This window comes from Ovis aries, chromosome 23, assembly GCF_016772045.2.
Source record: "Ovis aries strain OAR_USU_Benz2616 breed Rambouillet chromosome 23, ARS-UI_Ramb_v3.0, whole genome shotgun sequence".
NCBI lineage: Eukaryota > Metazoa > Chordata > Mammalia > Artiodactyla > Bovidae > Ovis > Ovis aries.
In genome coordinates this window covers 4,336,472-4,362,422 of record NC_056076.1, presented here as the reverse complement: position 1 = coordinate 4,362,422, position 25,951 = coordinate 4,336,472, and the positions used below count along the sequence as shown (strand labels likewise).

At 47.6% G+C, this 25,951-nt stretch overlaps 1 protein-coding gene across 2 annotated transcripts in view; it reads right to left on the bottom strand.

Moving 5' to 3' along the window:
- CYB5A (cytochrome b5 type A (microsomal)) overlaps positions 1 to 25,951 on the bottom strand; it is a 36,252-nt gene that overhangs the window by 6,803 nt on the left and 3,498 nt on the right. For both annotated transcript variants that reach the window (XM_060405184.1, NM_001166191.1), the window contains exons 2-3: positions 2,415 to 2,543; positions 276 to 305 (exon numbers count right to left, since the gene is read on the bottom strand). In XM_060405184.1, the coding sequence (XP_060261167.1) occupies positions 276 to 305; positions 2,415 to 2,543 (159 nt within the window). The remainder of the gene's footprint in view (positions 1 to 275; positions 306 to 2,414; positions 2,544 to 25,951) is intronic.

Sequence of the window (25,951 nt, the reverse complement as noted above, 5' to 3'; positions counted from 1 at the left end):
TAGCCCTTCAAAAGTCATCTGCTGATAATGATGATGGAAATGTTATTTTAAGTATTGACAATCTTATGAGGAGAACATAAAGCTATCCTAATAAAATATACTGAGGATCTAAACAGACAAAAATTTTGCTGAGCCAACAGGATACATATTCATCTAACTTAGAAAGACCTGTGCTGGTCTCAGGTAAGTAAATGACCTTTGCCCTCCAGTTTGACAGGTACGAAATACAGCGAAGATAACGTAGCCACCGAGATATTAGAGATGGTCACACGTACCGAAGGCTTGGTTATCTTTGATCTGTCATCCTGCAATAAAAAAATAAAGCCCATTATGAAAGGAAAAACATCTACAAAACCATTTCTGAAGTGTTCACTTTTACTGACATTTTAAAAACTGCTATTCAATAATTAGCATTTTAGGTTGAACCTAAGTTATTAAATACCCGGTTTGGTCCATCCTACTACAACAATTTAAAGTGCTGAGACATACTGTGATCTAGAGTTCCAAAATTTAAAACAGCGTTTGTGGTAGTCATATTTATATGCTGATCTGTATATACATTTATTAGACTCAGATTCTGATCTGTAATTCAGGGAGCAGCTGAGATTTAATTAGATGTTTCCTTTCTGTCCTCTGAAACTCCCTTCCAGGTGTGTGTATATATGTGTATGGGTGTGCAATCTGTGAGGTATACTCAGTGAATTCCTGATCTCTCAATTGTAGGGTCATAATCTACTCAAACTTCCATCTAAAATAAAGTGTATTAAAAGGGTGATTGGCTCAGTGGTAAAGAACCCACCTGCCAACGCAGGAGATGAAGATTTGATCCCTGGGTCAGGAAGACGCCCTGGGAAGGAAATTACAGCCCGCTCCAGTATTCCTGCCTGGAAATCCTATGGACAGAGGAGCCTGGCGGGCTGCAAGTCCACAGGGTCGCAAAGGGTTGGACATCACTTAGCAACTCAACGACAAAGGCTGATCACAGGTGAGGCAAACACGCAGGTGGGACGTCAAGCACCACAGAATTTCAGCAGTCCAAAAGGGAGACTGAAAACTCACCTGCTCCAACCCCTGGAGCTTTGGAAGGGAAAGAATAAGGACAGGAGGGAGCATTTAAAGGGCAGGCCTCTCCAGTTATCATAAACCTACATCACTTCGGGAAAATATGAAGATAAAGATGAAAACATGTGGGTGAATAAACTTTCCTGGGAAATGAAGCTGCCTTTCTCAAAGCACCATCTCCTACCACCCAAAACCCCACCTCCCCACTCAATGGAAACCTCTCTAAGACAGCTCCAGGCCCTCCCCAGAGAGCCTGCTTCAACCCTCCTTCAACAGCGGCCGTTACGAGAAGCTGCAACCAGACACAACACACATTCTCACGGGGTGTTTTTTATACGGTTTCTTGGTGTGCTCACTGGGGTTGAGGCTTTTTGCTATGTTATTTCCTAGTTGGGGCCCACTTCTAGCAGCATCTCCACCCCTTCAGGTGGGCCACTGGTACCGTGTCCAGAGACGGGGGAGGAGACAGGCAGGCTCAGAGGGGAGATCCACGCCCTCTCGGAGGTGCGGGGTCCCCGCCTGCCTGCTCCACACTCCAGGTCTGCACATCTCCAAAGTTCCTGGCAACGCTGGTTGATGGATGAGCGCAGTCACACGTGCACCTTTTAAAATGCTGCACAAGGGCCTCAACTTCTATTACACCCCTGGGTTTATAGAAAAGCTGAAATAAGCCTCTGTTTTCCCAAAGTCAGTCCATGGACTAGCACCAAGGGAGATGTTCTCAAAGGTCTCAGGTAGAGTGAGAAGGATGAGGACTGTGTGTGGGCTTTACAGAAGGCCAGGGTTTATTCATTTAACAGCTGATCTTTTAAAAAATTTCTAAATCACATTTTACAATTAAAATATCCTCAAACTAACAAAAGTAGAAAGGAGTTTCTTTTTATATATTTATTTTTCAAAATTTAATTTTAATTTTTCATTATTTTATTTTTAAAACTTTTATTTATTAAAATTTTTGTTTAAATAGATATAAAGAAAGAAAAAAAGAAGCGGGCTTCTTAAGAAAGGTATTTTGGTCAAAAAAGAAAAAAATAAAAATGACACTACTCTGGGCCAACACCCCACTTTCTAAAATCTGCTACTCAGGGGACTTCAGAGTCTGGGATGCATTGTCACCAGGACATGACCCTGGATGAGAGGGTTCAGAGTGCTCAAGAAAAATGCAACCAGGGAGTGCAAAGAAATTTCTGGTCAGTTTACTTTTTGATGAAATGTTGTTCTAAAGTCAGGAGGAATTGCTTTTTGCTTTATTCCTTGTTATATTTTGTAATATGCAAGTCTAAAGGTTTGAATAAGGTCAAACCATAGCCTGAAAGAGAAACAAGCCCCGCCCCCCACCAAAAGGTACTTACCGGGTGCAGCTCCCCAATGATAAATGTTTTGGACAATTCTCGAGCATCTGTAGAGTGTCCAACGTCCTCAAAGTTTTCAGTAGCATCACCTCCAGCTTGTTCCCTTAAGACTTCCTCCCCACCAGGATGCTGTTTGAAGAAGAGAGAGAAAAATGAATATTTTTCTCCAGGCAAATGAGTTAAAAGGAAGTGGCTGGTTCACTTAACCAAAAAGGCTATTCTGGCCACCATAGGTGACAGTGTGGGGGTGTAACTTGTTCCTAAATGAAACAATTCCTTTGCATTCAATTTCCTACTTGGAAGTACAGAAAAACTTTCTCCAACAGTAAGGTGTTCATTTCGCAGTTATTCATATGGCAACCAAAGCATTATGTACACATTTGTATCCTTCGAGAATGTCCCCTTTGCTTTGCCATAAAACTCTTCTCAATCTTCAAAAGTGAAAGTTTTAGTTGCTCAGTTGTGTCTGACTCTTTGTGACCCTGTGGACTGTAGCCCGCCAGGTTCTTCTGTCCACAGCTTTCTACAGGCAAGAATACTGGCGTGGGTAGCCATTTCCTACTTCTGGGTATCTTCCCAACCCAGGAATCGAACCCAGGTCTCCTGTATTGCAGGCAGACTCTCAATATTTAGCCAATCTGTTTTCAATTTATTCATATACCTTCAACTTTGACTTATTTCATCTAATCATGGACTTACTACATCCAAGACAATTCATCTCTGAAAAGTGCTCTGTATGCCTGGCAAGTACAGCAACGTCCAGTCAAGCAGATCCCCTGCCTCTGGACAAACTCATTTTCTAGAAGGAAGAAAAAGCAATGCAAACATGTGTAGGAGAGACCTGCTCAAGGAGGTACCATAGGGACATGTGACTGACAGGGAACAACAGAGGCAAAGAAGAGAGAGCCCAGTTCTATAGGGCACAGGGCGGAAAGAGCCTCCTGCAGAATCTCAGCAGCCCAGCTGCTTTAACTGGTGCAACCCAGGACAGCCGCCATGCAGGGACCCAGGACTGGCAGGGGCAGCTGGTCACAGACACAGCTGGAGATGTCCAGAGACTCTCGGGCTGGGGAAGAGGGCTCCCAGACAAAGAAAAGGAGGTGCTTGCTCACGTCATCCTAAACACTTCTGCAGGGGTAAAAACTTAGATCAAATTCACCCTGCCCTGAGCCAATCACCCACAAGTGCCCAGTTACAGAACAAGAGGGTTCTCCCGTACCTGACTGACTACAGGCTGTTCATCTCTCCCACTAACGGAAGGCACAGAAGCACAAAGACTGCAGAAGGTGGACAATTACTGTGAAATCTATGTCTCCTACCATTTAGACGTATCTAGTGCTAAAGAAATTTACTTAATTTTTTCTCTACTACTCGTAAAACCTATCCATCTACAGTATAGAAATATTGGAAAGCACAAGAAAGAAAATAAAAATCACCTAAATCACCCATACTCTCAGCATCTAGAGAAGACTGGATATACATATACATGTGCATGCACACAGGCTAAGCCGATTCAGTCGTGTCCAACTCTGTGCAATGCCATGGACTGTAGCCCGCCAGGTTCCTCTGTCCATGGGATTCTCCAGGCAAGATACTGGAGTGGGTGGCCATGCCCTCCTCCAGATATATACACATATGTATGAATAATTTTTAAAAGAAGGTCATGATCATACCTAAGGCATACAGTTTTGTTAGATTAAAAAAGGAGACTATAACATATACAGAGACAGTACTGCCTAGCGTTACTATGTGAACTTGGGAAAATAGTGTACTTATCTCATATAATTTTTGAAAAATAAGTGTTAATGTATGTGTTAATATAACCAATAAATATTATCCAGCGTTTTTGTTCAATACTTTGCAATGTCATTGACTATCTTTCCTTAATATGACTTCTTAAACGACAACATTACATCTTGTGTGCATTTCCACACTTATTTTAGTCTTCCACTGGGACACAGGAATCTACTCAGATGTGGGAAGCTGCCCTGGAGGTGCAAGCTAGTTCAGTCTGAAAGCCAACCCGAAGCTTCCTCATGCAAATCCAAGGTTGTGGCAGTAACAAACACTGTTTGTTCATCCGCAAACAGTCTTTTCAGTCTTGGGCACAGCGATTGCCCTCATCTCACATGCTAGTGAAGTAATGCTCAAAATTCTCCAAGCCAGGCTTCAAAATACGTGAACCGTGAACTCGTGAACCGTGAACTTCCAGATGTTCAAGCTGGTTTTAGAAAAGGCAGAGGAACCAGAGATCAAATTGCCAACATCCGCTGGATCATCGAAAAAGCAAGAAAGTTCCAGAAAAACATCTATTTCTGCTTTCTTGACTATGCCAAAGCCTCTGACTGTGTGGATCACAATCAACTGTGGAAAATTCTGAAAGAGATGGGAATACAGACCACCTGACCTGCCTCTTGAGAAACCTATATGCAGGTCAGGAAGCAACAGTTAGAACTGGACATGGAACAACAGACTGGTTCCAAATAGGAAAAGGCGTACATCAAGGGTGTATATTGTCACCCTGCTTATTTAACTTCTATGCAGAGTACATCATGAGAAACGCTGGGCTGGAAGAAACACAGGCTGGAATCCAGATTGCCGGGAGAAATATCAATAACCTCAGATATGCAGATGACACCACCCTTATGGCAGAAAGTGAAGAGGAACTAAAAAGCCTCTTGATGAAAGTGAAAGTGGAGAGTGAAAAGTCTAAAGCCTAAAGCTCAACATTCAGAAAACGAAGATCATGGCATCCGGTCCCATCACTTCATGGGAAATAGATGGGGAAACAGTAGAAACAGTGTCAGACTTTATTTTTGGGGGGCTCCAAAATCACTGCAGATAGTGATTGCAGCCATGAAATTAAAAGACACTTACTCCTTGGAAGGAAAGTTATGACCAACCTAGATAGCATATTCAAAAGCAGAGACATTACTTTGCCAACAAAGGTCCATCTAGTCAAGGCTATGGTTTTTCCAGTGGTCATGTATGGATGTGAGAGTTGGACTGTGAAGAAAGCTGAGCACCGAAGAATGGATGGTTTTGAACTGTGGTGTTGAAGAAGACTCTTGAGAGTCCCTTTGGACTGCAAGGAGATCCAACCAGTCCATTCTGAAGGAGATCAGCCTTGGGATTTCTTTGGAGGGAATGATGCCAAAGCTGAAACTCCAGTACTTTGGCCACCTCATGCGAGTCAACACCTCATGAGAGTTGACTCATTGGAAAAGACTCTGATGCTGGGAGGGATTGGGGGCAGGAGGAGAAGGGGACAACAGAGGATGAGATGGCTGGATGGCATCACGGACTCGATGGACGTGAGTCTGAGTGAACTCCGGGAGTTGGTGATGGACAGGGAGGCCTGGCGTGCTGCGATTCACGGGGTCACAAAAAGTCAGACACGACTGAGCGACTGAACTGAACTGGACTGAACAGCCTGAGAGGTATAGAAGCAACGATGTGGGAGACACAAAATGACTACACCCAGAAATTATGCAAATTCACAGACTGCTGTTTCTTCTGTGTGGCTGGCTTCACTCACGAGTTAATTAACTTTTGGGTCCTATTAAGGATATGGGAAGAATCGATGCTTTCAAACTGTGGTGCTGGAGAAGACTCTTGAGAGTCCCTTGGACAGCAAGAAAATCAAACCAGTCCATCCTAAAGGAAATAAACCCTGAATATTCACTGGAAGGACTGATGTTGAAGCTGAAGCTCCAATCCTTTGGCCATATGATGCAAAGAGCTGACTCTTTGGGAAAGACCCTGATGCTGGGAAAGATTGAGGCAGGAGGACAAGGGGACGAGAGAGGATGAGATAGTTGGATGGCATCACCGACTTGATGGACATGAGTTTGAGCAAGTCCTGGGAGATAGTGAAGGACAGGGAAGCCTGGCATGCTGCAGTCCATGGGGCTGCAAAGAGCTGGACACAACTTAATGACTGAATAAACAAAAGTTCATTCAGGTGGTACAGTGGTAAAGAATCTGTCTGCCAATGTAAGAGACATGGGTTTAATCCCTAGGTTGGGACGATCCCCTGGAGAAGGAAATGACAGCCCACTTCAGTTTTCTTGCCTTGGAAATCCCAAGAGGAGACTGACAGGCTATAGTCCGTGGGGTCACAAAGAGTTGGACATGACTGAGCACACGCAAGCAAGGTTAACTGACTCCACACACACATCCCGAGTGTCCCCATGTGCCAGACACCACGGTGTGCCAGACATCATGGTGAGTGAAGGAGACCAGGTTTAGGGGGTGGACTGTTTCCTGAAGCACCTCCCCTGGCCCCGCACTCACTGTGTCCACACATCTGGGGAGCCAGTAACTCTGTATCTCCTTCTATAAAATCGCTACTTATTATCAGGTCACCAGGTACCACCGTGCACCGATAACACAAGAGAATCTCCAGATACAAACCAGGGAATATCAATAAAATAACCAGAACAGCCTTCGTTTTTTTTGCGCCCTTTTTGTCTTTAAGAGTTATTTGCAGGGAAATAAATACAAAATAGCCTTTAAAAGATGAAAGACCGGCATAGTCCATAATTCAGAAGACATCAATTATCACAACCTTTACCCATTCCTAAGGACACTTTCACAAAAACGTGGTGAATTCTTGTGGGATAAACAGGATGGTGGCTACCGGAACTGAAATCACCATCAGCTTCCTATCACTCACAGCATCAGTACTTCTGGGGACGCCAGCAGGGGATCTCTGCTCCTTGAAATGTTTTCTTAACGTGGCATCCAGTACAACAGGCTCTCCCAGTTCCCCTTGAACTCTGCTGGCCACTCCTGACCTTCTTGGAATCTCAGCCCCAGCACTCAGTCCTTGGCGCTTTCCCTTCGTATCTGGACGCGCTCCCCTGGTGATCATACCTGGTCTCCCAGCCAGAACATCACCTGTTCTCCAGTACATGCAGTTCATCAGGCTGCTCCTGATCCCAGACTCCTCCCACCTGCAACAGCCTACTTGCCCATGCACGCAACATCAGGGACCACCCTGAACATAACATAACCCAAGCTTAATGTTGTCCTTTGCCCCCAGACACACTCCTTCTCCATCTTTATTCTCCGTGAACACTGCCACCATGCATCCAGTTGTGTGTGTGAGCTCAGTTTCTCAGCCGTGTCTGACTCTTTGCGACCCCATGGATTGTAGCCCACTAGGCTCCTTTGTCCATGCGATTTCCCAGGCAAGAAGTGGCGTGGGTTGCCATTTCCTCCTCCAGGGGATCTTCCTGACTCAGGGATCAAACCCAGGTCTCTTGCATCGGCAGGCGGGTTCTTTATCTTTGAGCCACTTGGGAAGCCCTTGTATTTGATTGCTGCAGCCAAAAACTAGAAATCAAACTTCATTCCTCTTTCCTTCTCATTCCCGTTGTCAGCAAATTCGGTTGGCCACCTTCAAAGCATACTGAGAATCTAACCTCCGCTCCCTACTTCCACCGCTACCACTGCCGATCAAAGCACCAGCACCTCCTGCACAGACGACCACAACCGTCCCCTGCCTGCGCTGCTGCTGCGCCTCGATTCTTCCCACAGTCCACTCTCCTGACGCCCTCATGCCATGAGGATGCTCGGATGTTAGCCAAGTGCAGGGGAGCTGGTCAGAGTGGAAGCACGGGAGGTAACAGGGAAAGGAGAAAAGCCACACAGACACCGTAGTGACGGCCTGAGGATGACACCCCCACCACCGCACAGAGCCACGTCTTCCCACACCCTCCAAGGGCCGTGCCTGAGTCCTAGCTGCACGGCCTGAGGACTGGCTCTCAGACTTGCTAAGACGGTTCCCCGTCTCAGAAACTCAAAGCCACCTCCCGCGGAATGCTCGTCTTCCAGACTTTGAAGAGATTCCTTTATCTCTGCTCACGTCAGCCTTCCACAGACCTTCACCAAGCTGCCCGTCCAGAGAGTCTGCCCTAAACCCCCCACACGTGGCCCCAGCCCCTCCCTGTCCCCCCACACGTGGCCCCAGCCTCTCCCTGTCCCCCCACACCATGGCCCCAGCCCCTCCCTGTCCCCCCCACGTGGCCCCAGCCCCTCCCTGTCCCCCCACACCATGGCCCCAGCCCTCCCTGTCCCCCCCACACCATGGCCCCAGCCCCTCCCTGTCCCCCCCACGTGGCCCCAGCCCCTCCCTGTCCCCCCACACCATGGCCCCAGCCCCTCCCTGTCCCCCCCACACCATGGCCCCAGCCGCTCCCTGTCCCCCCACACGTGGCCCCAGCCCCTCCCTGTCCCCCCCACACTGTGGTCCCAGCCTCTCCCTGTCCCCCCACACCATGGCCCCAGCCTCTCCCTGTCCCCCCCACACCATGGCCCCAGCCCCTCCCTGTCCCCCCCACGTGGCCCCAGCCCCTCCCTGTCCCCCCACACCATGGCCCCAGCCCCTCCCTGTCCCCCCCACACTGTGGTCCCAGCCTCTCCCTGTCCCCCCACACCATGGCCCCAGCCTCTCCCTGTCCCCCCACACCATGGCCCCAGCCTCTCCCTGTCCCCCCACACGTGGCCCCAGCCCCTCCCTGTCCCCCCACACGTGGCCCCAGCCTCTCCCTGTCCCCCCGACACCATGGCCCCAGCCGCTCCCTCTTCCCCCACACGAGGCCCCAGCCCCTCCCTGTCCCCCCACACGTGGCCCCAGCCCCTCCCTGTCCCCCCACATCATGGCCCCAGCCTCTCCCTGTCCCCCCACACGTGGCCCCAGCCTCCCTGTCCCCCCCACACCATGGCCCCAGCCCTCCCTGTCCCCCCCACACCGTGGTCCCAGCCTCTCCCTGTCCCCCCACACCATGGCCCCAGCCCCTCCCTGTCCCCCCACACGTGGCCCCAGCCCCTCCCTGTCCCCCCACACCATGGCCCCAGCCCCTCCCTGTCCCCCCACACGTGGCCCCAGCCTCTCCCTGTCCCCCCACACGTGGCCCCAGCCCCTCCCTGTCCCCCCACATCATGGCCCCAGCCCCTCCCTGTCCCCCCCACACCGTGGTCCCGAGCCCCCGCCTGCACTTTTCTGCACAGCACTTCGTAATCCTCATGTTCTATTTTATCAATCACTTGCAGGATCCAGGAGGATGGAGGCTTTTGTCTGCCTCACTCATCACTGTTGCCCGTACCTCGTTCAGTGCCTGACACCTGACAGATACACAGAAATGCCTGTAATTTTAAAGGAAGGCAATATGCACAGCTGAGTACACACTGGTCTTGGAACCAGTACATACAACTTGGTTAAGTGACAGCTTCCCCACTGCAGCTCTTCTCGTTCACACCCCTTTCCTTTTCCTGAACTATACGATAGTTCATACCATTCAGAAAACACGTAATTTCATATTCAGTTACTGTTTAATTCATTTTTAAAATGTTTATTTGGAGGATAATTGCTTTACAATGCTGTGCTGGTCTCTGCCATACAACAACATTGTCCCCTCCCTCTCGAACCTCCGCTCCAGGCCCCATCCCATCCCACCCTTGCCCCATCTCATCCCACCCCTCCAGATCACCCCAGGGCAGCAGGCTGAGCCCTGTGTTGCACAGCAACTTCCCACCAGCTGTCTAGTTCACACACACCCAGGTGACCCTCTCAGCGTGTCCACCCTCTCCTTCCCCCGCTGTGTCCACAGGTCTGCTCTCTTTATTTGTGTCTCTATTCTTGCCCTTCCAATAGGTTCATCCATTTAATCAAAATATTTATGACTACCATGTGCAAAGCATTGTGTGGGACACCCAAAAGTACACGAAAAATCGACATGATTGGATTCTGAAAAAGCATACAATGAATTTGAGGCTGAAGGAAAAAAAAACAGGAAAGACCTTGGCCTTCACTGATAAAGCCTCAGAGTTTTGACTATTCCTGAGTGACCCGAGCGACCCGACAGGGCCTAAGCACGCAGCAGCAAGCATCACTGCTGAAGCAGGAGGTTAACCCCTTTCCCCGAGAGGTGGGAGTGAACGGGCACCTCGCTACCGCCAGCGCTCCCCCAGCTCCCTTCATTCACGTCACAGAGCAGCATGCTAATTCTCAACTGACTTCTGATGCCGCGTCTTTTGTTACAACTGTGGTAAAAGCTCCGTTTTCGTGTGAGTGACAGATGGCTTTTTAAAGTCACATTTGGGGAAGAAAAAATCAGGAAGTACAGTACAGCAGGGCTTCCCTGGTGGCTCAGTGGTAAAGAATCTGCCTGCAGTGCAGGGGACCCGGGTTCGACCCCTGGGCCGGGAAGATCCTCTGGAGAGGGGAACTGGTACCTACTCCAGTGTTCTTGCCTGGAGAATCCCATGGACAGAGGAGCCTGGCGGGCTACAGTCCATGGGGTCACAAGGGTCAGATGCGACTTAGCGACTAAACCAACCAGGGCTTCTCTGGTGGCTCAGACGGTAAACAATCTGCCTGCAATGTGGGAGACCAGGGTTTGATCCCTGGGTTAGGAAGAGCCCCTGGAGGGGGGGGGGCATGGCAACCCACTCCAGTCCTCTTGCCTGGAGAACCCCATGGACAGAGGTGCCTGGTGGGCTACAGTCCATGGGGTCACAAAGAGTCAGACATGACTGAGTGACTAAGCGCAAACTTAAGTAGACACTTTTTGTCTATTAGCTATCATACCAGAAAGTGTAGCTGCGGACAATGCAAATATTTTTCAAGAGACAGGGACAGCCTAGGTGGAAACTGAAAAGGATTTCATTTGCAGTGAAAGACATGAGCACTTACTCATCGTGTGTGTGTGTGGTGTGTGTGTGTGTGACAGAGAGTGAAGATGAGCTCCGTCTGTGAAGAAGGGTGCCTCTCTGCATGGTGATGATACAAGAAGCGATGGCATAAGGGGCGCCCACAGCCATGGCAGTGCCTGGTTTCAAGGTGGGGAGGCCCATAGTTAAGGGTCGCTGGATAGAGGAGGAGCTCAACACAAACCAAACTGTCTTGGAAGAAAAAGCTTCTGCCAACGGACTTGTTCAAGGAGAGGCCACCGCAACAGCTGAAGACAACCACGGACCAAACCACTCTTGTTCTCTGTGGCAGGTTTCAGGATCAAGAATGACCTGTTTGACCATTGTACCAACCTTGGGCATTACAGGGTCAGAGTAGGAAGTTCTTATCTCTATGATGACAGTGTAATACAAACTGCCATCTCATACAGAACTTTGGTTTGCATTAATTTAACAAATGTTTTATGGCTTTAGCCTCCCATTTGTAATCACTAAAGGTCGGAAGTGGTCTCTTAGGCTTTTCAGTTACACTTTACCTAATAATATAGTTGTAACTGTACTTTTGAATTTGAGGATGTATCAAAGTCAAGGGTTTGCCAAATGTACAAAAATGAGAGGAATGCAAATAAGGCAGAAAACAAAGTGTTAAATGAATATCAAGGAACCGACAGTTCATTCCAGTTGGAGGACAGGTGACAAAGGAACCCTCAATATGTTAATATGACAGATGGCCAACGGAAAGGAGAGGTCACCCTTCCCCATGACCTGGTCACCCGAATTAATGACCCTGGCAGAGTCTGTATAGTACTCAATGATCTAAAAGGGGTATCCCTTGATTTCTAAAGAATGAACTCAAAAAGGAAGAAAATACTATAAACTTGGTAAACTTTTCTTCACTGGGCTCCAAATATCCATGATGAATTAAGCCTTATTTATAGTCCTTTGCACAATGCCAACAGAAACAAGCTCAGATTCTCACTTTTTAAAAAATTTAAATATGGTTGATTTACAATGTTGTGCTACTTTAGAGTCTCACTTCACCTTTAATTAACAGTGCCACACCAGTGTTTTCAGGTAAACAGCACTGAGTTACCCAAACACTTAAACCAGATGACCAGCATGTTACCCTTCACTTACAAAGCCAGACTAGCCATGATCCCATGCACCCTACCTCTTTCCAAATACTTCCACTGGTAAGAATTTGTTTGATCTGAAAAAAGTACTCAGTGCAGGCGGAGCTGAAGTGTTCATGGGACTGCTTCTCTTAGGAGAGATAGCAAGGTTATCAGGGTTAACTCCACACTGACAGAAATTACACGACCAGCTTCATTCACAACCAAAGTTCCAAGAATCTCACCAAGAAGACACGTGGCCTGGTTTAGCTGCGGAACTCCATGCCTTATCCCGAGTATGTGATCAGTCGTGTGTGCTTTGCCCACAGGCAGTACAGCCCACTGTAGCCCATCAGGCTCCTCTCCCCATGGGATTTCCCAGGCAAGAATACTAGAGTGGGTAACTATTTTCTTTCTTCCTTACCCAGGCATCAAACCCACATCTCCTGTGTCTCCTGCATTGGCAGCTGGGTTCTTTACCCACTGAGCCATCAGGGAACCCACCATCCTCAGCCTCACCAACTAAGGAAGTCTACAAAGACAGACCTGCCTCTATCTCAGGGCTCCATCTGGCTGCGAGGTTTTCTCAGTAAAAAAAAAAAAAGCCCCACGGGGTATGTAGACTCACACTGCAATACTAGTTGGGTCAAAGTCTTTCCATTTCAGGACTTGCTTAACCGAGCACAAACACACACAACAGCAGCAAAACCCTTTCCATGTAAATGTTATGTGGATCCACCAGTTCTGGAGTTTAAACAGGACCTTTCAATCCAAACACTTAACACTGCCAGAAAAGGTGGCACAAACAGACCATCTATAAACAATGACTAGGCAAAAAAAAAAAAAAAAATTATTTAAAGAGATTATCTTCAACAGTTAAGCCAAAAATGAAAACAATCATTTGGAGTGCAATCAATTTATATAAGATTTAGAAAATAAATAACAAGATAGCTGAATGTTCCCTATCAATTCTAGACGTTGTTTTTCTGAGAAGGTAGAGGGCGATGGCCCTCAAGCTGGTGGGACCCTCAGACCTCTGTGCGGCTCTGCTCCCTGGGGACTAGGGAGGGAGCCGGCCCTCAGGTCCGCACTGCCCCGGTCCTCTGTGCAGCTTCTCACTGCAAAGCCCCAGGCCAGAGGCTCAGACATCATTTGAATTCAGTCAGTTCAGTTCAGTCGCTCAGTCATGTCTGAGTCTCTGTGACCCCATGAACTGTAGCACGCCAGGCCTCTCTGTCCATCACCAACTCCCAGAGTTTACCCAAACCCATGTCCATCGAGTCGGTGATACCATTCAACCATGTCATCCTCTGTCGTCCCCTTCTCCTCCTGTCTTCAATCTTTCCCAGCATCAGGGGCTTTTCAAATGAGTTAGCTCTTCACATCAGGTGGCCAAAGTATTGGAGTTTCAACTTCAGCATCAGTCCTTCCAGTGAATATTCAGGACTGATCTCCTTTAGGATGGACTGGTTGGACTTCCTTGCAGTCCAAGGTACTCTCAAGAGTCTTCTCCAACACCACAGTTCAAAAGCTTCAATTCTTTGGCACTCAGCTTTCGTTATGGTCCAACTCTCACATCCATACATGACTACTGGAAAAACCATAGCCTTGACTAGACAGACCTTTGTTAGCAAAGTAATGTCTCTGCTTTTTAATACACTGTCTAGGTTGGTCATAGCTTTTCTTCCAAGGAGTAATTCTCCTCATTTCACTCTGAAGATGAGAGATGAAATGTAATACAAATCCATCTTTGCATTCACCCGGCTGGCTTATGAGACGTGCCTGCTCACTCAAACATCTGCCAAGCGCCATGCCAGGCTCTGTCGTTTCCAAGGTGGGTAAGTCATGGCCCCTGCCCTCAGGGAGTCACACTGCAGTGACCTGCAGACAAGCGAGAGCTAAACAGCATAAGCGCCAGGTGCCAAGCCAGGACACAAGGAGGGAGAGCTGAGCGCTCCTAGACCTGAGGCGAGAAGCGGGCCCCCGGGGGCCGCCTGCACTCTGGAGTGGACGGTTCTCTGGTGGTTTTTTGCAAGGGGAAATGGGTGGGGGATGGTCCATGCAAAGAAAACGGAGAACACAAAGGCCCAGAGAGAGACACAGCGGCACTTGGAGGAACTGCAGGTACTGTAAGTAACTGGATTCTGAATAAAGACACCCTGCGTGACAACCTTCTCATTTGTTTTTGTTATTGGATGGGGGGGTGCAGGCAATTAGAAAGGAACTCAAGCACGTCACCTGCCAATCACTTTATAAGTAACACTTTCCCAAGTCCCTCGTCAAAACGTTAAGTCAGACCCTCCCGCGGTCCCGTTTGTCCACAAGCCCCGGCACTGTGGCTGTGGTTTGGTCTTCAGCTGTCTCAGCCCCTAAGCCCAGGCAGGCAGTACGGGCTACGGAAGGACGCCTGAGCTGGAAGCAGAGGAAGCCGGATTCAAGGCCCAGCCCCGCCATGTCTTGGCAGAGCGACCCAGGCAAGTACCAGCTCTTCCTGAGCTGCCTTTTCTCCGTTATGAAATGCCTCTCCCACTTAAACTTCGGAGATTAAACGACGTAACCAGCAGAACGCCTGGCGTCCCAGTAACATCAGCTTAGTTCCGTTTCCTCACCACGCCATTCAATGCTACCAGAAAGAGCCTTGCACAGACCTCACACAGCACCCAGACCCTGCAAACTCAAGTCCAGCAACAAACCCCAAACCCCAAGAGGCCCCTTCTTTCCATCCTGCCCTTCAAGAGATTTCCACAGAATAATTAACTGACTTAATCCAACTGAGCCACAGAACCAATGACAAGAGTTCACAGAAACTATGTATCTTAAGGACAAAGAACATTTTCTGCATGAAACAATTCTTAAAGGTCATCAGGATGAGGAGAGATAAGCAACCAGCTGTGAGCTGGGAATATACTGCTATTAGTTTCTCTCTTTGAAAAAATGAAAAGAAAGCAAAATCATTCATGGTTACTTTTAGCATTGAGACAGCAAATGTGTGGCCCCAGGTTTACCATGAATCAGAGGTGACTTGGCATATAGTCAGTGTGCCTGGACTGATATTTTTAATTCTACCATCACTAAACATGTCTCAGTCGGTAATTTAAGTGAGTTCACTGGAGACACAGCAACTCCTTTGGCCCCTGAAGGGAACGTAAAGTCCCTGATGGAGAGGTCATGATCTTGGAGTAGAGGATGGGGCAGGGACACGTCTGCCTCTGAGGGACAAGAGCAGGGGACACTGAGACCTGGAGAGGAACTGAAACACACACCACGTGCTGGGTGAGCTGACTCAACCCAGCGTTCCTCGTAAGAACAAGCAAAGCCACTGAGGCTGAGAGCCCAGCGGCAGATGGGTCACGATCTAGAAGGGGCTGTTCCTTTGTCTCCTCTGGGATCCACCTGGAATCCATGGAATCCATGGAATCCATCCACGGCCAGAAGATGAGAGGACGGCACAGGCGACAGCTGAGACCCAAGGTGGACCGAGAGGGGGCCTGAGGGCGGAACCAGTCCTCCTCAACTCCAGACCCTCAGGCCGGACTTAGCTTTTACACCTAGCGTAAAAAAATTTTTTTTTCATAAAAATTTTTTTTAAATGGCTACTGCAGGCAACTCGAGGTAAGAGAGAAATAAAACAAGCTGTCAGGCAATTATGCAAGCTAGAACAACAGCCATTCTGCACTGATTTTCTAATATTTTACACTTATAAACTTGTACTTATTCAGTCAATAAATATTTATTGTGCCAGCATTGTTCCAGTTGCTAGGATATAACCAGGGAATAAAGCAGAAAGAAACTCCCGCCCTCACGAGTATACATTCCAGTGGAGGGAGACAGATAAGCCACACACGATAGGTAAATTAGACATGTTAGAAGGTGATAGGGAAACAGAGAAACCAGAGCAGGGTGGTGGGGTCAGGAACGCAAGGGGCTGGGGAGATGGCTGGTGGGAAACGGGGATCAGGAGAGGCCTCGCGGAGTAGGTGAAGGAGGAAGCCTGCTGGGATCTGGGGGATAACCTTCCGTATGGGGGAGGGGTGCCGACAAGTTCACAGAAGAGCAAAGGCATCAGCATGTGTGATGCAGGATGGGCCGGCAGCCAGAGAAGGTGAGACGCCAGAGGCAGAACCAGGTGCAACTGGGAGCCAAGTGACGCAGGGCCTTGGAGACGCCTTGGTGGTGGTGGTTTATTCACTCAGTCGTGTCTGACTCGTCGTGACTCCATGGACTGTACCCCACCAGGCTCCTCTGTGCATGGGATTTCCCAGGCAAGAATCCTGGAGTGCGTTGCCATTTCCTTCTCCAGGGGACCCTCCCAACCCAGGGATCGAACCTGCATCTCTTGCGTCTCCTGCAGCAGCAGGTAGATTCTACAGCACTGAGCCACTGGGTGCTTTGTTCCCTTTTTATTGCTGAGTGGTATTCCCTCCACGTGTCAACCAGTCTAACCAGGAACCCACCAAGTAACGTGAGCTGTTTCCAGTTTGGGGTATTCCCTCCACAATCTACCGGTCTAACCAGGAACCCACTGAGGAACATGTGAGCTGTTTCCAGTTTGGGGTATTCCCTCCACAATCTACCAGTCTAACCAGGAATCCAATGAGGAACCTGTGAGCTGTTTCCAGTTTGGGGCTTTACAAGTAAAGCTGCCAGCCCAACAGCCATTCTGCATCTATTTATACTGATCGACTTTTAATTATTCGTTCAATTAATCAGTGTCGAGTCCTCTTTCTGTGCCAGCATTGTTCTAGTTGCTGGGATCTGCATATAGGCTTCTATGTGGATGTAAGTTTTCCTTTCTCTAGGACTAATGTCAAGGAGGGCTACTGCTGGGTCACATAGTAAGTCTACATTTGGCATAGATTTTAAAATGTGTACACTGATTCCAATGTGTCTGTACCACTCTGTATTCTCACCAGCAATGCAAGACGAGTTTAGGAGTTCCACGCCCTCACCAGCATCTGGGTTACCTGGAGTTTTTTTGTTTACTGTAGCCAATCCAACAGGTATGCTGTAGTAGCTGTGGTTTTAATTTGCATTTCCCTAACAGCCACTGACGGAGAAGGTGATGGCACCCCACTCCAGTACTCTTGCCTGGAAAATCCCACGGACGGCGGAGCCTGGTAGGCTGCGGTCCATGGGGTCGTAAGAGTCGGACACGACTGAATGACTTCACTTTCACTTTTCACTTTCATGCATTGGAGAAGGAAATGGCAACCCACTCCAGTGTTCTTGCCTGGAGAATCCCAGGGATGGCAGAGCCTGGTGGGCAGCCATCTATGGGGTCGCACAGAGTTGGACACGACTGAAGCAACTTAGCAGCAGCAGCAGCAGCAGCAGCAACAGCAGCCAGTGATGTTGGACATGTTTTCACGTTCACATTTGCCATTCATATGTCTTCTTGGAGGAAATGTCTGTTCAAGTCTTTTTCGCCATTCTTCTATTTGGATTATTTGTTTCCTTACTGTTGAAGTTAGAAAATTCTTTATATATTCTAAATATATCTTCTGTCAGATATGAGATTAGAAAAAGATTTCTCCTGGTCAATGCCTCTAACGTTTCATTCTCTTAACAGTGTCTTTTAAAGAACAGAAGTTTTTCATTTTTATGAAGTCCAATTTATCCACTTTTTCTTTTATGGATCATGCTTTCCTTGTTATGTCTAAGAACTCTTTGCCTAATCGTTAAGTCTGTTGAACGTTTTAAAAATTTTATATTTAGATCTATGATCTACCTTGTACAAAGTGTGATGTTTGGGTCAAGATTTATATTCTTGACTACTGATGTCCAATTGTTCCAGCACCATTTGTTAAAAAGGCTGTCCTTCCTGCATCAGATTGCTTTTGCATTTCTGTCAAAAGTCAGAAGCATCTGTGCGCATCTATTTCTGTTTTCTCTACTCTGTTCCACTCATCTGTGTACATGTCTCTCTGGCCAGCACCACACTTTTTTGATTATTGCAGCTATATCCAAAGTTGTAAACTGAGTGGTGTAATTAGCCCCTGAAGATGTTTAAACAGGAAAGGGACATGATCTGATGTCTTTAAATAGCACTCGACTATAAGACAGTAAAAGTCAGAGGTGAAGGCCGCCAAGCAGGAGGTGATGGCGCTCAGAGCAGGAAGACAGCACAGGGGAGAAGACAGACCAGTGAGATTTGACTTCATTATACAAGCAGAGCTCACAGAATGTTCCGGGGAAACGGTGTGGGTGTGAGAGAGACAAAAGGATCACACAGGACGCAAACAGATGGGCCTATCATCACTGAGACGGGGAAGGTGGCAGCAGAGCACACCGTGAGACGGAAGGTCAGCTCAGTCTTTAACACGCTGGGTCTGAGAAGCGTGGCAGAGATCTGAGTGCAGACGTGAAGTGGGTTTCGGAGGCAAGAATCCAGAGTATAGGAGGGAGGGAGGTCTCTGTAACTTGGAGGTAGAAATCCAGGAGCTGTCAGCACAGCTGAAGTCATGACCCTGGCTGAGTCAGCTGAGGCAAAGTGGAAAACACAGAGCCCGGGACTCTCTGACGCTGCAGGCTGAGGCAGGAAATCCCCATGCCTGGAAGAGACACTGGGCGGCGACCTGCAGTGCGTGATGAAGGAGGGCGCACCAGGCAGAGGGAAGCCATGCAAAGTCTCTGGGCAGAAACAAGCCCCACTTGTTAGGGACACAGAAAGGCGCGGAGGGCGACGCAGTGGTAATGCAACAGCTGAGATCCCTGCACCAGGAGAGGGGTGGCACCTTATTCTACATGCACCGGGGAGAGAAAGGGCAGTCTGCTTCCAGAAAATGAAGCTCTTTATGTCCTTCCAGAAATTACATCCTTTCATATAATAACAACCTAAGAATTACCTGAACTGAAAACTCGTAAAGCAACAACTGATGTGATGGAAGTGAAAGTGTGAAAGCGTTAGTCACTCAGTCGTGTCTGACTCTTTGCGACCGTATGGACTGCAGCTCGCCAGGCTCCTCGGTCCATGGAATTCTGCAGGCAAGAATACTGGCGTGGGCGGCCAGTCCCTCCTCCAGGGGATCTTCCTGACCCAGGGATTGAACCTGGGTCTCCCGCACTGCAGGCAGATTCTTTACCGACTGAGCCACCAGGGTCGCAGGACACGTGCTCCGAAAGGGAAGACAGTCTAAGAATAGAGTCCTAAGAAAGGAGGATGAAGACAGGAAATGGTGAAGGAAGGAGGGAGAAGCCTGCCCAAGGCCCCCAGGAGCCACGTGTGTGTTGGGGGGCTGCTGGCGGTCAAGGAAACACGGCACCACCCAGAGCGCAGAGGATCAGCAAGGGGGTGGGAGGGGCGGGCAGGGTGTTCACTGAACCCACAGAAGGGCTTTATCAGAGCAGAAGCCGCATCCGATTTCCATGCAGGACAAGCCCTTCCAGGCCAGTTACTTAAGAGGGCCTCCAGAGAACAACAATAAGCCTCTGCACCCGTGCCCAACAATCTCCTTCCTAACTGAGATAATACGGCTTCTTAAGATCATCCTGAAGTCATCTGTTAGGAGCAAATCCTAATACGAGGAGTCATCCTTGAAGACTCTCCCAGAATCTACTAAAAAACTCCTCTGAGGAAACCTGGAATGGCTGGTTTCGCCACCTTCTAGAAGGCGACATGGTAAAATGACAGCAGGGATGGAGAGAAAAGCACATTTTTGCCTTTTGACTTACAAAGCTTTTCTTTTTATTCTTTCACAACTTTCCTTCACTTTCTCCATGCTTCCTACGGAGAACACCGGGATAGCAGTTGCTGTGGAGGAAATCTCAAGCAAATAACAGCGACTGTGTACCAACTGGATGGCTGTTTTCCTTTAAAGCTGTACTAGTTACCTTAGTCCTCACACCCTAATCACAGAATTAGCAAAATCACTGGAGTCCTAGTCCCAGATTTAAACCCTGGCTGGATTGTCACTGGTGGAATGTCTTGAGCAGGTTACTGAACATTCCAAGCCACATTTTTCTATCCTTTAAAAAGGTGAATACCACTACCACCGCCACCACCAACCTGCTTTAAAAATGTGAATGCCACGACCACCACCACCAACCTGAAAGGAAGGTTTCAAGGAGTAAAAGTATCAGTGTGAAGGAGAGGTGTACACACAAGGAGCATTGAGAGTTCTATCAAGCACACACTGAGGGTCAGCCAACGTTTGGAAGTGTCCCCTCTGCCACTATCAACCCACTGAGGACTAGCATGACTTAACACTTTCTGAAAGCAGGCTGGATCTGTTTGGTGTCCTGGCCATGTGATAGAGTTGCATGAAGCTCAGTGAACAGCCTGCCCATGGTTAGCAAGAGCAGGCCCTCGCAGAAGCAGGTTGACACTGACAAGCCAGGGCCTTCACCACAGAAGGGCCACCGGCTGCCGGCCTGCACGCCAGGCACAGGGACGCCTGACGCCTTAGGTGGTTAGGCCACCCACTCCCTGAACCACACAGCTTCCAGATCCTCCCAGCGTCAGCACAGGCTACCTGCTCCCTGCCCAGCATGGACTGAGCCCCACCTCTCCAACTCACCCTCCTGATCCCTGCTCACGACTCCATGCAAGACGCAAGCAGCCCGCAAATAAACACAGGGAAGCAAATGTTTCCAAGAAAACCGACTTCAAAACTGTGGCTTTGAGCCGCTGCTTCTTAAATCCTGAGCTAGTCTGCTGTTACCTCAGGCCTATACTTTGCTCCAATACTTTGGCCACCTGATGTGAAGAGCTGACTCACTGGAAAAGACCCTGGTGCTGGGGAAGACTAAAGGCACAAGGAAAAGGGGGCGACAGAGGATGAGATGGTTAGATGGCATCACTGATTCAACGGACATGAGTTTGGGAAAACTCTGGGAGATGGTGAATAACAGGGAAGGTTGGTGTGCTGCAGTCCATGGCGTCCCTAAGAGTCGGACATGACTGAGTCGCTGAAAGACATACTCCTAGTGAATATTTGCATTTTGAACCATTTCTACTTATTAGCGAACACTGTAATTTCTGTATATGTGCTGCTGAAGCGAGCACATCATTGTAAATTCTGAGATGTGTTCCTACTAAGTAAATATTGGTCCTACTGCAGAACAAAAAGTAATTATGACACTTATTTCATAAGAAAACTTTAAGTGAAATATTAACATACTTTTCCAAGTGTTTTCACGCACATTCTTCTTCCAGTGTTCACAAATCTGAAGTACAGGCAGGTGCAGGATATTCCCCACGGAGGAATGCAGAAAATGATTTAAAGTATTCACCTGCCTTGCCTGAGGTCACCTCAAAAATAATACCAGGACTAGATCTGGCTTTCCTCACCCGCAACCCCTCGAAATACCTTCCCATGAATGTCTAATGCGATGGGCTGTTTTGACTCCATGATAATAACTGGCACTTACTGGCTGTCTTCTGTGGCTTTCAAGGACTTTTAATAGACATCTGTACTAAGTAGAAATGAGCATTATTTATTCTTTGACTTATCTAAACTGGCTGGCATAATCTGTTCTCTCTTAGTCAGAACTTCCATCCATCTTAAAGATAAACAAAAACCAGAAGTCAACAATGTTAAGTGTTTCCTTTTTTTTTTTTTTTAACTGTTTCAAAACAAAGTAGCCTCACAAGCACTCTTGGGTCCTCTTCTCAGAGGAACCAGAAAGTTCCACAGACACAAGCAGAAACTATACAGGAGGCCCTGCCCTCAGGCTCACACCACCATGTGAGCTGAGGCTCTGATGCCCGTTTACCAAGAAGCCTACACTACCCTTACCACCAGGGCTCCCTTTATATTTCCCTCCTACGGATTTCACATTTTCTGAGTTCTATTTACTAAACTACATATGTTGGATAATAATAACCTTTCTGTTTCATACTCAAAGACATATTTGCAACTGCAGCTTTTTAATAGTCTAAGATTCAGAGTATTATCAAACTTCCTTGAAAAAAGGCAAAGGATTTTAGTATTAAATATGACAGTCCTACCAAGGGTAAAGATGTAGGGTCTTTTGTGTTTTTCAAAATTAAAGACACTGAATTGTAAGCACCCACATCCACACTCTGTTCCTGGACACCCCCAGGCTTGGAACCATTTGTCTCTGCAAAGTGGGTAGCCGTATTCGAGGAAAACCACAAAAGTAAGTCCCTAAAACAAAACCTGCTATAAAGAACACTGCCTAAGACTCCAAAAGCAGAAGTGAGTCAGGGGCCGATAGCTCCGTGAGGCAGAAAGCTGTGAAAGAACATCTAAGGTGCAGAAACAGAGCACCAGAGCCCCAAGCTCACCAGGAAACATTCTGTAGAAACATTTCCATTTTGATCATGTAAAGGAAGGGGGGCAACTTGACACTAAGTATTATGCTTCTTAATATTTTTCAAGATGTCTGTTTTATAAATGAAACATGTAATGACTTGAACTGAAAGCAATATTACTGCCATCTATTAAGTCATATTTTCTTCTCCTATTCTACAGTACTGGTAAAACCTGGATAAATGCTATTGCCTCAGTTGCAGAAAGGGAAAAGTAAATCATTTCTCTCCCTGGCCCCAAAGTTCTATAATCATTAACCTCGCCAACAACACAATCAGAAATGACAAGACTCAACTTCACAAATATAAATTCAAAAACTAGAAATCAGAATTGAAAAAACACAAACCACCTTCTTCAAAATACATGGGCAACGAGGCTCATAATGTGGTAGCCAGTATCAGATAGTAACTAAACGCCTGCTGCTATTCAGATTGCCAGCAAACGCGAGCCAGTTCGCCCTCTCAGGCGTCTCCTCTTCTCTGGAAAACAAAACAGCTTTATAAGACTATTATTCCAGGAGATGGAGCTCAATGCACAACTTAGAAGCTTCACTGGTATTCTTGACCAGAGGGTATAACTTTCATAACACTCTCTTGTTTCAATTCAACATCACGTGCCAAATTTACACCTTCACCTACAATCTCACATTCTCACTCAGCTACATACGATGCTACAGAAGCCATGCCCACACATGACTTGTGCGGGTACAGGGGTTTGCATTTCCTGTGCAGACCACATGCTTGCGTCGTGCTGTTTGTTTAACCAGCATTATGTTTTTTAATTCTCATCTTAACCCTTAGAAGTTGGTACCATCGCGATCCTGCTGTTTTATGTTAAATAAGGCACATGAGGGACAGAGAGCGCAGGCACAGACTAGGACTCCCTTCCATGCATCGCAGTACGTACTTTCTCAACTTGAATGCACACGTGCACATAAAGCTATGATATATAAGGAGATCTAGCCCATAAAGCCTGAAAGTCCCCTTTAGAGGTAGGAAGGCAAAAAACAAACTTCCTTCATATTTGGGTAAATTAGGGAAAGCAAAATATTCTTTGATGTAGCTAAGTGGTAAAGAATCCACCTGCCAGCGCAGGAGACGCAAGAGTTGCAGTTTTAATCCCTGGATTGGGAAGATCCCCTGGAGGAGGAAATGGCAACCCACTCCAGTATTCCTGCCTGGACAATTCCATGGAGAGAAGAGCCTGGCGGGCTAAGGTCCATGGGGTTACAAAACAGTTGGACTGAGAGACTTAGCAACTGAACACACACACACAGAGAATATTCTCTAGTTAACATGCAAAACTTTAATGAATTTCTGGAGTTTTAAATGACAAAGAAAGGGAGCAGAGCAAGCAGGGAGAAACAGATCTTCCGGGCTCTTTGTTTCAGAAGGGATGGAATTAAACAGCACTGGAATAATAAAGTGATGGAACAGGAGGAGGAGGAAGAAGTGAAACACCAGCAGGGCACCCTGCAGGTTTCTGAATGAGATGTGTGTTTAAGATGCAGGAAGTCACGGGAATCTTAGGATGGCTGGGCTAGGGGGCAGGAAGCCAGAGACTATGACACGGCATTAATCAGAGATGGACACAGAAGGGAAAACAGTGATAACAGCAGATAGAACAGCTGGCCCCTCCAAAGTTCTGGGAAGGTCGGCACTGCCGATGATCAGCTCAACGGGCTGGCGAGCCTCTCTCCTCACCGCACGCCTTCACCCTTCTGAGAGGTCCCGCTGCACAGCCATTGGCCTGGTTCTTACCTTAACCCAGACCAGCTCTGGGAGCCCATCTGTTACCGCTGACATTAGGCCCTACTCACCAGAGCCCAAGCCTGACACCTCACACAGCCACCCTGGGTCACTCCCCATCACTGAACTAGACTCTGGCCGATAGAGCACAGCTTTCTGTGCTTAAATCCCTGCCCACTGCATTGTTTACTGTGTTATTGCTGCTTCCTCAAACGGAAGCTTTTGAGAATAGAAATGGTATCTCTTTCAAGTTCCACAGTCTCCACAATAAGAACTCAGCAGATTCTGGACCACTGATCAAAAGGAATGATGTTAGTACCAGAGGGTCGTGGTGTTCCAAACTCAAGTCAAGGTAGGCTTTTTTTTTTTTTTTAATGGAGGAAACTGCTTTTTGATGTTGTGTTGGTTTCTGCCATACAGAGACGTGAATCAGTCATAGGTATACATATGTCCCCCCACTCTCGAACCTCCCTACCACCTCCCACCTCATCCTCTAGGTTATCACAGAGCACAGGTTTGAGCTCCCTGTGTTAAAGAGCAAATGCCCACTGGCCATCTGTTTTATATATGGTGATGTGCATGTTTCAAAGCGGCTCTCTCAGCCTGTCCCACTCTTTCCCATTCCCAAGTGTCCACAAGTCCGTTGTCTGTGTCTCCGATTCTCCCCTGCAAACAGGTTCATCAATACCATTTTTCAAGATTCCATATATACATGTATCAGTTCAGTTCAGTGGCTCAGTCGCGTCCGACTCTTTGCGACCCCATGAATCGACTGCAGCACACCAGGCCTCCCTGTCCATCACCATCTCTCGGAGTTCACTCAAACTCACGTTCATCAAGTATATATGCATTAATATATCAATGTCTGTTTTTCTCTCTGACTTACTTTGCTCTGTATAATAGGCTCTAGGTTCATTCACCTCACTCAGTTCAGTTCAGTTCAGTCGCTCAGTCGTGTCCGACTCTTTGCGACCCCATGAATCTCAGCACGCCAGGCCTCCCTGTCCATCACCAACTCCCGGAGTTCACTCAGACTCTCGTCCATCAAGTCAGTGGTGCCATCCAGCCATCTCATCCTCTGTCGTCCCCTTCTCCTCCTGCCCCCAATCCCTCCCAGCATCAGAGTCTTTTCCAATGAGTCAACTCTTCGCATGAGGTGGCCAAAATACTGGAGTTTCAGCTTTAGCATCATTCCTTCCAAAGGAATCTCAGGGCTGATCTCCTTCAGAACGGACTGGTTGGATCTCCTTGCAGTCCAAGGGACTCTCAAGAGTCTTCTCCAAAACCACAGTTCAAAAGCATCAATTCTTTGGTGCTCAGCTTTCTTCACAGTCCAACTCTCACATCCATACATGACCACAGGAAAAACCATAGCCTTGACTAGATGGACCTTTGTTGACAAAGTAATGTCTCTGCTTTTTAACATGCTATCTAGGTTGGTCAAAACTTTTCTTCCAAGGAGTGTCTTTTAATTTCATGGCTGCAGTCACCATCTGCAGTGATTTTGGAGCCCAAAAAGATAAAGTCTGACACTGTTTCCACTGTTTCCCCATCTATTTCCCAAGAAGTGATGGGACCAGATGCCATGATCTTAGTTTTCTGAATGTTGAGCTTTAGGCCAACTTTTTCACTCTCCACTTTCACTTTCATCAAGAGGCTTTTAGCTCCTCTTCACTTTCTGCCATAAGGGTGGTATCATCTGCATA